This window comes from Aspergillus niger, assembly GCF_000002855.4.
Source record: "Aspergillus niger supercontig An14".
NCBI lineage: Eukaryota > Fungi > Ascomycota > Eurotiomycetes > Eurotiales > Aspergillaceae > Aspergillus > Aspergillus niger.
Window position 1 is genome coordinate 1235818 of NT_166529.1, and position 14150 is coordinate 1249967.

Consider the following 14150-nt stretch of genomic DNA (forward strand, 5'->3'; position numbering starts at 1 on the left):
CTGAATGAGTCATGGCCAGTCACGAGACCCAGCCCAAAGCGGGGATGACGGCGGTGAAGCCAATCGGTGGCAGACATTCCAGAAAGTCGTATAATTTGCTGAAAAACTGGTGGGTAACCATCCAGACACTTTATGCCACCACCACGATTACCCCTCGTTTGCCGGTCGCTCTTTTCACGCCGGTTCTCTCGTTCGGCCATCATGGAGAGTCGCCAACAGCCTCCCTGGCAGCAACCGCCTGCTCATCCCGACACTCGTCTGCCGCCCCTCAAAGTATGGAACTCCCTCACCAGATCCAAGACGCCCTTTGTGCCATTGGACCCCAAAGGCCGGAAAGTTAAGTGGTACGCTTGCGGTCCGACAGTCTACGACGATGCGCATCTGGGCCACGCCAGGAACTATGTCAGTACCGATATCCTGCGTCGAATTCTCAGGGATTACTTCAAGTTCGACGTGGAGTTTGTCATGAACATCACCGATGTCGATGACAAGGTATGTGTCACTACCCCGCCGGTGACAATAGCTCTCGAGTGTTGACTCTGGCTCCAAGATCATCCTGCGTGGTAGACAACAGCACCTGTTCAACAAGTACATCGCCGAGCACCCCACCGTTACGCCCGACGTTCTCGAAACCGCCCGCAAAGCATACAGCGCCTACATCAAGAAGAACCTTCCCCTGGTCGATCCCGATACCGAGCCGGAGAACTTTGTCGCAGAAGCCCAGAAGGTCTATGGGGTTGTGCTTCAGGGAGGGGCTCTGGAGGCAGACAAAAAGCCCGGTGATGCGGAGGTCAAGATCAAGATGCACATCAAGACCGTGACAGCCACGACGTCGGCGATTGCGGAAGCCGCTCAGAAGCTCGCGGGCATCGATGCTGCATCCAGCAAGGCTTTTTACGATGCCGCCCAGGATGTCTTCTGCTTCTATCTTGATGTGACGGAGGGGTCTACAATTCCTGGCGATGCACATGAGATCTTCACGAAATTGACGAAGAAGTACGAAGACCACTTCATGAGGGATATGCGGGATCTGAACGTCCTCGACCCTGATGCTGTGACCAGAGTCACGGAATACGGCCAGCAGATTGCCGACTTCGTCGAAAAGATCGTCGCGAACAAGTTTGGCTATGTCACCTCCGATGGCTCCGTCTACTTCGACATCAAGGCATTCGAAGAAGCTGGAAACCACTATGCGCGACTTGAGCCTTGGAACCGCAACAACCAACCTCTGCTAAGGGACGGTGAGGGTGCGCTGTCGCGGGCAACCGAGAAGAAGTCTTCAGATGATTTTGCCCTCTGGAAGGCATCTCGTCCGGGAGAGCCCAGCTGGTCAAGCAAGTGGGGTCAAGGACGGCCAGGCTGGCACATCGAGTGCTCGGCAATGGCATCGAGCTGCCTTGGTAGTCAGATTGATATCCACTCCGGTGGCATTGACCTTGCATTCCCTCATCACGACAACGAGCTTGCGCAGAGTGAAGCCTACTGGTGCGAGCATAAGCAGCAGTGGGTCAACTACTTCCTGCACATGGGCCATCTGTCCATCCAGGGTTCCAAAATGTCGAAATCCTTGAAGAACTTCACTACCGTCAAGGACGCTCTCGAGCGCGGTGACTACACTCCTCGCAGCTTGAGAATCGTCTTCTTGCTTGGTGGATGGCGTGATGGTGTCGAGATCACCGATGATCTCATCAAGAATGCCTCTTCCTGGGAAGAGAAGCTCAATAACTTCTTCGTCAAGGCGAAGGACCCCTCCAGCTTCCGTTCTTCCGATGAGGCGCCGACTTCTTCATCCGAGACCTTATCACAGGCCCTCAAATCTACACAAGAAAAGGTCCATGAATACTTCTGTGACTCCTTTGATACCCCCAAGGTCATGGCCGCCATCTCTGAGTTGGTCACGACGTTCAACGCCCTTGACAGTCAAACCTTGGATCTCAAGGTGGTTGAATCCATGGGCACATGGGTCACCCAGATTGTCACTATCTTTGGCTTGAATGGCGCTGCCTCTTCTGACAGCTGTGGCATCGGCTGGGAAGGCACTGACATTCCGGAAGCAGCCAAGCGTTTCCTATACCCACTGTCCGCCATGCGTGACACTCTGCGCCAAGCTGCCATGTCCGGTACTCCCATCACCGCCGAGCAAGTGAAGGATATCGTCGCCACCTCTGCCACCAAGGAAGCAACTGTGTCCGATTCTGACAAGCCCTATTCCCAAGTCCTGGACAATTTCACTTCTCAATTGGCCTCGCTCAGCTTGGACGATACCAAGCAGGCATCCAAGGACATACTTTCTCTCTGCGATCGTTTGCGTAACGTCGATCTCTTTAACCTGGGCATTTACTTGGAAGACCGCGAAAACAAGCCCGCACTCGTCCGTCCTGTCACCAAGGATATGCTGCAGGCCCGCGAGGAACAAGCTCGTAAAGCCTTGCTGAAGCAGCAAGAGAAAGAGAAGCAAGAGAAGCTTGCCCAGGAACGGCTCGAGAAAGGAAAGCTTAATCCCGTGGAAATGTTCCGCACCAGCGAATACAGCGCCTGGGACGAAGACGGCATTCCCACGAAAGATGCGGCGGGAGAGCCTCTCGCCAAGAGTAAGAGCAAGAAGCTCCGGAAAGATTGGGAGCGCCAGAAGAAGGCCCACGAAGCCTGGCTTGCAAGCCAGAATGGAAAATGATAGATTATATGAATCAATGAATAATACACCATCCGTCTTGGTTGACCCAGAAGGATCATCATTCTAAATCCGACGTGCATAATCATCTGGAAGTCATCCATTCGTCACCTTGATTTAGGAACTCATCATGAGGTAACCATGCCAGTAGTACTACGCATCGGTTACATACAGCCATGTCCCTTTCCTCTAATTCTGCAGTTCTGTATCCCCTGTGTCATATCCATATTCACTGCGCATTCCTAAAATGGCTCTTGACAATGCTAGACGTGTCTACAGTGAGTACCATTCATGTCATGTACCAGCTTTCGTTCTCACAATCGTTGGCAACCAGTGACGCGTAGTGTCACGGCCCAGATTTCCCATGATGCAAACAAGTTTTACCAACTCCCAATTGAGGTATATTATCTGATCGTCTCATTCCTCGGTTATCTTGACCTTCGCCCCTTGCGTCTTACCTGCCGAACGTTTTATCGAGTGTGTGCAGTCCAGCTCAACAATATCGACCTTCATACCATCACTACGGACCTTTCCCGGCTCCATGTGCAGCGGTTGATGAGGCTCACCGCAAAACAAGCCTCGGATATCAGAGAATTGTCAATATGCAGTGCTTCTGGAGGACCTCTGAGTCTTGGTTATCGCGTTCTCCCGTCGTGCCCCCTGAAGTCACAAGCCTCAAAAGACTTGCGAGAAGCCCTCAAAAAACTCAAACAATGCCGCACTCTCCGAATTTCTGCAGTGGAAATTAAGCATACTGACTATGAACTAGCATGGATGGGGGCTATTGACATGACTCACTCAGTGCTATCCGCATTCTGTGAGACTCAAAACTCCCTGAAATCGCTCACCTTAGATTTCAGGACAGATAACGTAGCCTCACTTCTACGTGGTGGTCTCGAGAGAATACCGTCCTATGGCCCCGCTGAGCTGTCTCGTTTCCCATTTGGAAGTTCAAGAATTAACCACATATCACTCAATCTCAACGCAAACATAGCAGGTAGTCCTGGCTTGTGTGAGAGACTTTTACATCCGCTATATACACGCTATGGAGTAAATGAGGTCTCACTTGACCTTGGAAAAGCCTATGCAGAGAATGTCGTTCTGGATGTCTTGAGAGGTAGGTATTTTAACACAGGAGAACCTGAGGTGATCAGATTACGCAATGTTACAGGCATGGGCCATCGCATGCTTGAGCCAAAGTTAAAGCAGTATTGCCATTCTTTGCGGGTCCTGACTATGGAGAACATCATCTTCAGATATAACTATTGGCTGAGATTTTTACACAGCTTAAAGCGTGAATTCCGCCGTCTTCAAGAGGTAAATCTGTTTTGGGAGGTGAACACTAGTTCGGAAGTGAGTTTGCCCCTTCAGTTCTTCGGTACTCTCGCTAAGTGACTCTAGAGCACCTCGCTCATCACTCAATGGAATCACAATACAATCTATGACAACACTCAAACTAGGGTGACCTACACTGGACCTGAAGAACACGGTGCCCTTACTGCTCTTGAGAAGATAGCCAGTGAAGACCCTCTCTCCGTTCATCTGTGATTCCGCCAGGATGAAGAATAATCTGATACATCCGCTCTGTCTGCTTGTCATGATGCAGTATAGTTTGTCACCGTTCTTCAACACTGCTCTTGTGAACCAGCGAAGCTGCTCTCGTATGGATGGAAGCCTGCAATTCCATCCCATAGAGTATGAAATGTACGACATTGATAAAGTCATGTGTCTATCAGATTCAACATTATAGTAGGGCATAGGTGATATCACCACATGGTATGCTTGATTGACGCACGCACTCTCTTACCACCTCTTCAACGCTGCAGTACCTGGCCGATCAAATCGTGGCCAAGCGATTGTATACCTTTAATGTAGTGTATCCTCCGCTGAAGCGCTCTATCAAAAGAGTGTTATAAAGTATATGCCGTTCTACAAGTCAAGCTTTGAAATCGCACCACTATCAAAGCGAAGAACTGGGCCTGAAAATAGAGTCATCAAGCCGTACAGTAGAATTATGTAGACCGGAATCTAAACTAGCAGAGACACTATACAGATATCTGTATTAGAAAAACATGTGAGTAGACAAGAGTTGTTTCAGGAGTGAAGCAACCCATCAAAGCTCACCTGAGGAGCGGTGGTGGTTCTACTCCGGTCACCTGCTCCTTGGGGAAGATACTTACTTCCCCTGGATCTGCCCACCAAGCAGCTCTGCCTTGACACCGCATCACACAACCAGTCTCCAAAAGAGTTTCGCAGCTTTGCTATGGTGGAACCATACAGAAGTCAAAACTCGTCTTTATACTCTTCCGTCTTTCTGCTTGATGTGTTTCTTTGTTGAGTTCCTACATACCAGCATCCCCGAGAATTCGCTGCGGCTACGCAACAAATATCACACCACTCCTATAATCCTCTACCATGAGCTCATTTCCCATCATCTGTCAGCAACAGCTGAAACAGAATACAACATGGTGCGCTGGTACACAGGATTATTGCCTAACCTCACTCAGGGGAGATAAAGTTGCTAGACTTACAGTAGGAGAGACTTCACTACATCTTGCCGGCGATTCCTATATTGCCATCAAGCGAAGTTTCAGAGTGTCGTGAACATCCAAGAACTGGAAGGCTCATGACTGCACCTTCAGACCTGGAAGTGCTGACATTGTTATCGTAATGGTGGCGTAGTGCCAGCTTCACTAAAGGACACCGGCCATACATCATACCACTTGATTAGTCCCGTCGACTTCCTACAACTCGCAAGTTCCCATCCCATTCTCCACTATTCCAATATCGGACACATTATAACACTTGATTCGCTCATTTCAGCCTCCTGCAATATGCATCAAAGGACTCGTTCTCCACTTGAAAGCCTCAACCTCTCCCTCTCAAGACTGTCAAGGGACAAGAAGATGCATGCATTCCACTTTCACCTCTCACAAGAAGCGAAGCGTCAGAGATTGCAAGACAAGATTCTCGCAACCCACGCTGGGATCGAAGAATACTCGGCTGGATATCTAAAGCCATGGCAATTACTGAAGTTGAAGATCGACGCGTCTGAAGTCAACATAAGCAGCAAAGATATAATCAAGTTTAGACCGTGCTTTTTCTCTCCCTTACCCACTGACACTATACGGACGTGCCTATCGAAGCAGCCAAACAAGAAATCTCCAGATGAAAATAGTTTAGGCTATGCAGGACGTGCAATGCCATGCCCAAGCACAGTCGCTCTGATGCATTATCCACTTATCCTTGATCTCTTTCGAGAGAAATATGCAACCTCCGTACGCAAAGGTTTCTGCTTGGACAGCCTGACCACTCTTCGAGAGTGCGGGTAAGTTCGTATAAATCTTCCAAATATCCATATGTTCAACTAACGTGCAGAATACAGAGCCACTAGCAAGGGCAAGTGGAAGCAGCAACCAGGCCTCGAACTCGCCGAGAAGCTATCTACCGAGCGCTGGCAAATCCTGCGCATTTTAGAGGATCTGGAGCATGAAGTACCCCACGCCGTCTGCGATATCCGTCAGAACATCCAAGTTGACAGAAAGAAAGGTCTCACGGTAGCGGAAGTGAAAGCCATTATGAGAGTTATGGCTGTCCGCATAGGGCTGGACTGCTACCGGCCGCATTTCCTAATGCCAGTGAGTCATTTGCAACCCTTTTGTTCTCAGTCCGGTCAAATGTCTGACTGACGAGTCAGATCCTGGCTATATCATACTTGAATCGAAAGCAAGGACGAATCTTACAAGTACACCATGATGGGAAACGGGTCGTTATCCAGTACACGAAAGTGCTAGACTTTGATGGACTTGAACATCACCCTATCGAGCTCTTCCTTCGCTACTACTGCAGCCAGCCAGTCGGAAAGACCGCCAATAAGCAGAAGGATTCATCGTCAAGATAGGGCTAGAGAATTGGCTCCACTGACGCCCCACGGTGGTAAGGAAGGGCATCACTTCCAAAGGTCAAGAAGAATCTAGGCTCTAGATTACCAGCCGTCTTGCATTCACACTATCGCGGTTTCGCCCCCGCCAAACTTGGCATCGCAAATGCGATAACGCTATCGGCTTGGCTCCCCAATCGGAAGCAATGCACGCCTTATCTAAATCATCGACTCTAAACTGCTCAGAATATAGCAAAGCAAGGGATTCCTTAAAGAAATCAACTGTTCGACGTGACAGAAAATCATCACATTAGACGATTCGCAAATTCTGAAGATGTCTCGGATTCTTCAGAGGTCGCCTTACCTGTGTAACATTACGATTCACGAGGCCAGCTTCTCCGCATTCCGGGGGTTTGATTGCAGGGTACCTCGGCCGTTATCAAGATAGGCCTGGCCGACATGCTTCTTATCGGCCTTGTTACAGCTGCCCAGACGCTAACGACGCTCAGGTGCTCCAAGTCACCACGCGTGGCGATAAGCACTCAAGCTTTCTCTTGATCGGCCTCCTCTTAAAAGGAGGGGTTATGGCCTCCTGCGATGTCTGCGGTATCCCGCCCTCAATCACTGGGCTTCTTGGTCATTGTGATACTCGTCTACCGCGGAGATGGCTGCCAAAGAGATGAATGAGAAATCATTCAAATCCCCGCAAGTTAGCGCGGATATCGAGATTCAACAAGGCGGATTCGACGAAATACAACCGGAATTTGACCTTTCTGAACAAGAGAAGGAGCAAAATGACTTTGACTATGAATCAGAGCATTCGCCTTTCCCAGAAGGTATGCGGCCTTTCATATACACACTGACCCCTCTAATGGGTGACACGCCTAGTACGCGCGGTCGTCCCTGAGACGGACGACCCAGGTCTGCCCGTCAACACATTCCGCATGTGGGTGCTTGGGTTCATCTTCACCATTGTTGGATCGGGAATCAATCAATTCTTCTCGCTTCGATATCCGTCGGTCCATATTGTGTCATTGGTAGCAGAGCTACTGGCCTATCCGTGTGGCGTCTTCCTGGCTAAGGTCTTGCCTCTATGGACTATAAGCCTTGGACGGCTTGGATCGTTCACCCTCAACCCAGATCGCCATTTCAATATCAAAGAGCATGCTCTCATAGTCATCATGAGCAACGTATCTTTCGGCTATGGAAGCGCAGATTCCACCAATATCATCCAGGCGTCGAGCGCCAGGTTCTACAATTTCGGTCTCTCAGCCGGCTTTTCTGTCCTCGTGGTCCTTTGCGCACAATTGTTGGGATTTGGAGTCGCTGGCCTGGCTGCACCGTGGCTAGTTGAGCCAGCAAGGATCATCTGGCCCCAGGTCCTTTCTAACTGTGCCATGCTGGAGACGCTCCATTCACGCGCAAACACCGTCGCCAATGGCTGGAAGATTTCCCGTCTGCGGTTCTTCCTTTACGTCACTGCAGGTGGTTTCGTGTGGTATTTCTTCCCAGGGTTGATGTTCACTGCCCTCTCGTACTTTACGTGGATTTGCTGGATCGCTCCCCGCAATGTTGTCGTAAATCAGTTGTTCGGAATGCAGACTGGCTTAGGACTAAGTCCTATCACATTCGATTGGAGTCAGGTTGCCTACAACACGAACCCCCTGCTGTCACCTTCATGGGCCGCGATCAACGTCTTTGCCGGATTCGCCCTGTTCTTCTGGATTGTCGTTCCAGGAATCTACTACTCCAACACATGGTTCACAGCCTATCTCCCCCTTATGACTGCCGACGTCTATGACCGGACCGGCACGGTCTACGACACAGCCCGTGTCATCAGCGCCGACAACACCCTGGACGTCGATGCCTACAGACAATATTCGCCCCCATACTTACCAGCTACATACGCATTCGTCTACGGCCTGTCCTTCGCCTCAATCACCGCCGTTCTAACCCACATCGGCGTCTGGCACGGCAAAGAAGTCTGGGCCGCACTAAAAGGCAAAAACAAGCTCGACATTCATGCCCGTCTCATGAAATCCTACAAAAAGACCCCATGGTACTGGTACGCCGCCATCATCGCCATCATCACCGCCATCGCCATCGTCATGGTCGAGGTCTACCACACCAAGCTCCCCGTCTACGGCGTCTTCCTTGGCCTCATCATCCCCGCCATCTACATGGTCCCCTGCGGCATCATCCAAGGCATCACCAACGTCGACGCCAACCAACTCAATGTCCTAGCCGAATTCATTGGCGGCTACATGTTCGAAGGCAAGCCCCTGGCCAACATGATCTTCAAGATTCTCAGCACCGACGTCGTCGGCCAAGGCGTCTACTTCGCCATGGATATGAAACTAGGCCACTACCTCAAAATCCCCCCTCGCACCCTCTTCATGGCCCAAGGCCTCGCCACCATCCTCGGCGCCCTTACCCAAGCCGGCGTCACCATCTGGATGCTCGGCCACATCCAAGATATCTGCTCCTCCGACCAATCCGACGGCTTCACCTGTCCCAACGGCCGAACCGTCTACTCCTCCTCCGTCATCTGGGGCCTCGTGGGCCCCCGTCGTCTCTACTCCGTCGGCCGCATCTACTCCTCCCTCCTACACTTCTTCTGGATCGGCGCCATCGCCCCCCTCATCACCTACTTCCTCTACAAGTACACCCGCAAACAATTCTGGAAATACATCAACTGGCCGCTCATCTTCGTCGGAACATATAATGTTCCCCCCGCCACCGGCATCAATTACTCCAGCTGGGCCCTCGTGAACTTCGCCTTTAACCACTTCATCAAAAAGCGCTTCTTCGCTTGGTGGAAGAAATACAACTATATTCTTGCTGCCGCGCTGGACACGGGTCTTGCGCTTAGTGGTATAGTTATCTTCTTCTGTATTTCGTACCCCGGGGCTGTGTTTCCCGATTGGTGGGGAAATACGGTCTATGTCAATACGGCGGATGGGGAGGGCGTCGCATATAAGTCTATGCCTGAGGTCGGGTATTTCGGGCCAGCGAATGGGACGTGGAGTTGATGTGGTTGTACTAGTCATGATTGTTTTGTTGCTCGTGGGTGGGAATTGTATGTATTTATGAATTGAAGATTGCCGTGGTGATCGCTATGGTATGGACCATTACTATCAAATAAATGATTTTTCATCCTTACATATCAAGTGATAGAGCTGGACTGTTAGTAATTGTGGTAAGTGGTTGATGTGTTGGTTGGGAAACAATTTTAGGAGAGGTTCCTGACATAGTGATGCAGTCATGTTTATATGTTACTGTGATGTTGTAGCAGATGGGCGGTAATTTATCTCCTTCAGAGAGCAAATATACTCAATATCCGATTAACCTGCCCAATACGTCTGCAACAATCGCCTACTATTACAATGAACACATGTGCTTGCCGTTTTTGATTGAGCAAGTATATTAGTTACATGGCTTTCCCCATCCCACCAACGATATCCGAGTAGCACTGACAACATTATGAGAGAAAAAAGAAAAAAGGAACCGGGCACACTAGAAAGACATATCCGAAGAGCAATGATGAAATAACGAAAGCTTGAAACTCGAATCCAACCGGCAGACCCAGAGTGCGTAAAGATTGGCCGAGTGGCCGGTCAAAGCCTGGCCCTTCGCAGTCGATACAATTGACTCACGCGGTCGTGTAGAGTCAAACGTAAGATGGGACATTTACTAAATAGTTTATTAGCTCTGGTTCGCACAACAACTCGTTGACAAAACTTACGGAGATCTCCGCCATTCCGAGGTCTTCGCCGCCGGTAGCGGCAGGCTGCTGGGGGGCAGCACCGTTTGCTTGGGCATTGCCCTCCGCAGGGCCAGCATTCTCGTTAGTGGTAGAGAAGTAGTCAACCATCTCAGCATCAAGCTCCTCCACAGTCTTGGGCTTAGGGCGGTTACCACGGCCGTTAGGGCGACGAGCACGGCCCTTGCGGCCCTTGGCACCAGCAGCAGCCTTGGTAGCGGTAGCGGGCTTCGGTTGGGGCTTGGTTTGTCTTCATCGCGGTTAGTCATGATTCCCCAGTACAAGACAATGGAAGAGGACACTTACGCAACGCGCTCGCCCAGAGGCTTAGGGGCAGAGACCTCAGGAGCGTGGGAGGCGTCGACGACAACCTCAATCTAGTATTTGTTAGTGTCCATACGTAAGAATAGTGATTGGTTAGTGAAAAGCTCACCTTCATGGGTCTGCCATCAACAAGGAGTCCATTCAAGTCCTTAGCAGCCTTGGCAGCTGTATCGGGCTTGCTGAACACGATCGAGGCGATACCACGGCTCGTGCCGTTTTGGTTGTAGGTGAGCATGACTCGCTTGACAGGACCTGCTGACTTTGTGAAGTATTCCTATACCAGGAGACCAAATTAGTATGTCGAGCCAACAGAATGCAGAAGGCGCAAGGAATTCCGAAGAGCCAAAACATCGAAGAACGCGTGACACCGGCTTCAAACGCGATACCAAAGAGCACCAGCGAGCACACAGCGGCGGTTAGTAGTAATCAGTGCATGGCGGTTCATTCCAGAACACCGAGACACTGTCATATCTAGAGCACAGAGCTGCTAGCATTTATCCCAAGAACCACAACGATGAACTCCCTCAAAAGCCTTCACAGTATCGTGTGTCCCCCTTCCAACTAACCCACTCAGCAATCGTCATCGACCTTTTCGCAACCAGACAAGGCGCTAGCCTCAAAAGCTACGGGCTGTGTGTGCCAGCAACCTTCGCCCGGGGACAGACAACACGAAGACTACGTGTGCGGCAAATCCATGGTTCTGTTTCCCTAGAACCTCTCTAGCAGCCCATGATAGGGAGAACAAGACACGATTTGTCTCACGGAGGTGATATGGGAAGATGCGTCTTTCCTGCCCGACACTGAAACATTTCCCATACCGACCGCCGGTAGCATGATGCTTGACAGTTGATCACCTGCCGAACTAGTCGGTCACTGCTGGTAGGCTGATGCGCTCGCTGATGCCCGACACCTCGAAACGTGGGACTTTGTACGGGTGTAGCCAATCGGATTGGTTTCGAAGATGGTATGTTTCAACAATCATCTGTGGCACAGTCTGCTGCGTGGCTTCAAAGGCGGATGGCTGGAAGATCCGCCCGAGCTAACACGCCTTTCGCAAGACTACGGCAGAACTCCAACTTCGGCGGACTCGCAGGGTGCCAGCGTGCAATTACCGCATGCGAAGATTTCAATGGAGTTTGCTGCCTATGCTGAAGACCAAGAATCCATGACGGTGATATAAAATATATATAGATAACGTGGCAAGGATCGAAACGCGCGCGAAAGCCGTTGCGCCTCGAAGGTTTCGAGAAGAAAACATGGCGATAGAAACCCAAGGCCAAGGCCTTTCGATCAACATACCTTGATATTGGCCTCATTCACATCGGAAGGCTAAAAACGTTAGTAACGGTTCATTTATCAATAGAGCAGAGATAACGGGTACTCACCAAGCCGCTGACCATGATTTTGCTCTCCGTAGAGACCGGGTGTCCATTCTGAACAGCCTTTCCGGGCGCCTTGGCAGCCTTGGTGGTCTTCTTCACACCTCCGACTGGGACAGGAGCGTTGGCAGCCTTGTTGGGAGCCGAGCGGCGAGCGCGACGGCGAGCGCCCTGGCGACGGCTGACGAGGATCTCGTCGAGAGACTTGTCCAACTTGGCAGACATAGTGAGAAGCGGAGTATAGAACGTGGAGGAGTTGGGTGTCGGTAGTTGATGAAGGTTTCACGAGAGTGTTGAGTGTTACAGGTGTTGCGCCACGGAGAATCGCGACGCTGGAACGGGGTTGTTTCTGGAGGTAACGGTGTCCAGAAGCTGGCAAATTAATCTGGACGACGGGCAGGTAGCAAAAATGTCGTGCTAGATGTAGATTGCAGCGTGTGGAGATAAAAGCTGCAACGTGGGTTGATGGAAATGTTGGGAATAGAGAGGATGGATGGAGGATGAAAGGAAGGGAAACGGAAGAGGGATGGAGAAGATAAGCAAAAGGGAAAGGCGGGAGGTTCAGTTCCCTCTCAGTTCGTCAGCCGGATCTTCTTCCCAAAAAGGCTGAGCCACCCTGCCCACCGCGCTAGTCCCCATCGGGCCCATCGGGCCAACACTGCAAACAACACAGCCTGGCTCCTTTCAGGCCGGTGCCCAAGCAGATCATGGCTTCAACTACAGTCCAGCTTACTTCAAGCTAATGTAACAACGCTACCTAGCTATGCAATCTAATCTCGTATATTCATTTCGACACATGAGTCCAGACTCAATAAGCTCGCGGTGATCTGTAACCTTCCGCTGCGCCAAGAGTCCCTGCTGCCCAAAGACTCAACCGAAGCAATCAAGCCCAGTGCCAGCCCAAAATTGCGTAGAAGGAAACATGATCATGTATATTTACGAGCAGGGATATTATCGGGGAAATTCTTCAAATCAACAGAAACAGCTCAATCCGCTCAAGGTTTCCAGTTAAGGCCAGTCCCGTAGTCAACATTAGGACGAAATGAGCTCATTCGATACTTAAGATCATCCCAAAGACTCCCGCCATCCTACCCAAACGCCGTTCATAACATGAAAGGAAAGCAACCCATATTCAACGGCATATTGTGACTCATTATCCATTGTCACATAGGCCCGAAGATGCAGATGCACGCAAACGTCTTCATTGTTCCTCAGCTCTTCAAGGCTTCGAGCCGTCCTCGCATCTGCTCTAGTGTCGCTTCTTGATCCGCGAACTCGTCCTCTGGCTCCGGAGCCTCTTCCAATGGCTTCTCGGGCTGGACCCCTTCGACCTGAGACAACTTGCCATGGAGGATCTCCTGCAGGACCTTGTCGACCTCCTCCTCTGCTTCCTCTTCCTCTTCCTCCAGTAACTCGTTGTTAGGAATGGCGTCATCGACCATCTCCTCGATGATCCCGGCCCGCACCAGTTCCGTCGAAAGCTGACGCATCGTGGCATTCAGCTCGGGCATCTGGACCAATGTGTTGACGTCCTTCATAATCCCCGTCGATTTCTTCAAGCTGCCCTGAATCTTCCGAACCGAGAAGGCCTCATTGACCTGCATCTGAACACTCTGCAGTTGCGCGCGACTGGTATGTAACCGGGTAGACTGCTTGCGAATGCGAACAAGCTCTCGTGCAAAGGTCTTGGCCTCCATGTTGGCCTGCTTGGCCTGGGAGGGATTGCGTTGGGCCCGCTTCGACGAATTCATAATGTATTGTCGTGTCTTGCTTTCCAGAGTCTTCAGTTGTGCGATGTCACGATCCAACTGTCGGGTATTGACGCGGATGAGCTGGTTACATTTTCTCATCTAGAGACAGCAATCACGGTCAGAAGCGCCAGACATTGTGGCTGGACAAAATCGGCACTTGCCTGTGTTTGAGGATCCGGGCCGAAAAAGACTGCTTTGAGGGTCTCCATGGTGAATGGCGCAAGAGAAATACGGTTTCACAGTTCGATATCTATAGCTGTAAAAGTCTACTTTGGCTTGAAGCGGGAACGGTCGAGAGAGATGTTGTCAGGGTGCTGGATCGCTCAAATCTGGAGTGACTTTGGTAATACGGTGGGGTGTGGATTGGAGGTGGTCAAAGGTC

The 14150-nt window shown here is 50.8% G+C and overlaps 6 protein-coding genes across 6 annotated transcripts; 4 read left to right on the top strand and 2 right to left on the bottom strand.

Moving 5' to 3' along the window:
• Positions 1-201: 201 nt before the first annotated feature.
• Positions 202-2674, top strand: An14g05260 (uncharacterized protein; the record flags this gene model as incomplete). Its single annotated transcript, XM_059744283.1, has 4 exons — positions 202-492; positions 551-727; positions 815-2115; positions 2254-2674. 4 exons carry the CDS (start codon positions 202-204, stop codon positions 2672-2674), a joined length of 2190 nt encoding a protein of 729 aa, XP_059602348.1.
• A 244-nt stretch (positions 2675-2918) lies between these two features.
• Positions 2919-4219, top strand: An14g05270 (hypothetical protein; the record flags this gene model as incomplete). The annotated part of the gene is made up of 4 exons (XM_059744284.1): positions 2919-2949; positions 3159-3788; positions 3843-4024; positions 4073-4219. 4 exons carry the CDS (start codon positions 2919-2921, stop codon positions 4217-4219), a joined length of 990 nt encoding a protein of 329 aa, XP_059602349.1.
• A 1286-nt stretch (positions 4220-5505) lies between these two features.
• On the top strand, positions 5506-6648 carry An14g05280 (hypothetical protein; the record flags this gene model as incomplete). Its single annotated transcript, XM_059744285.1, has 3 exons — positions 5506-5999; positions 6057-6309; positions 6466-6648. The coding sequence occupies 3 exons, from the start codon at positions 5506-5508 to the stop codon at positions 6646-6648; spliced, it is 930 nt and encodes a 309-aa protein (XP_059602350.1).
• Positions 6649-7215: 567 nt separating this feature from the next.
• Positions 7216-9583, top strand: An14g05290 (uncharacterized protein; the record flags this gene model as incomplete). The annotated part of the gene is made up of 2 exons (XM_001401115.3): positions 7216-7387; positions 7440-9583. 2 exons carry the CDS (start codon positions 7216-7218, stop codon positions 9581-9583), a joined length of 2316 nt encoding a protein of 771 aa, XP_001401152.1.
• A 658-nt stretch (positions 9584-10241) lies between these two features.
• On the bottom strand, positions 10242-12242 carry An14g05300 (uncharacterized protein; the record flags this gene model as incomplete). The annotated part of the gene is made up of 6 exons (XM_001401116.3): positions 10242-10244; positions 10297-10564; positions 10621-10691; positions 10748-10912; positions 11938-11967; positions 12024-12242. The coding sequence occupies 6 exons, from the start codon at positions 12240-12242 to the stop codon at positions 10242-10244; spliced, it is 756 nt and encodes a 251-aa protein (XP_001401153.1).
• Positions 12243-13228: 986 nt separating this feature from the next.
• An14g05310 (uncharacterized protein) lies at positions 13229-13977 on the bottom strand (the record flags this gene model as incomplete). The annotated part of the gene is made up of 2 exons (XM_001401117.3): positions 13229-13867; positions 13930-13977. 2 exons carry the CDS (start codon positions 13975-13977, stop codon positions 13229-13231), a joined length of 687 nt encoding a protein of 228 aa, XP_001401154.1.
• Positions 13978-14150: the final 173 nt, after the last annotated feature.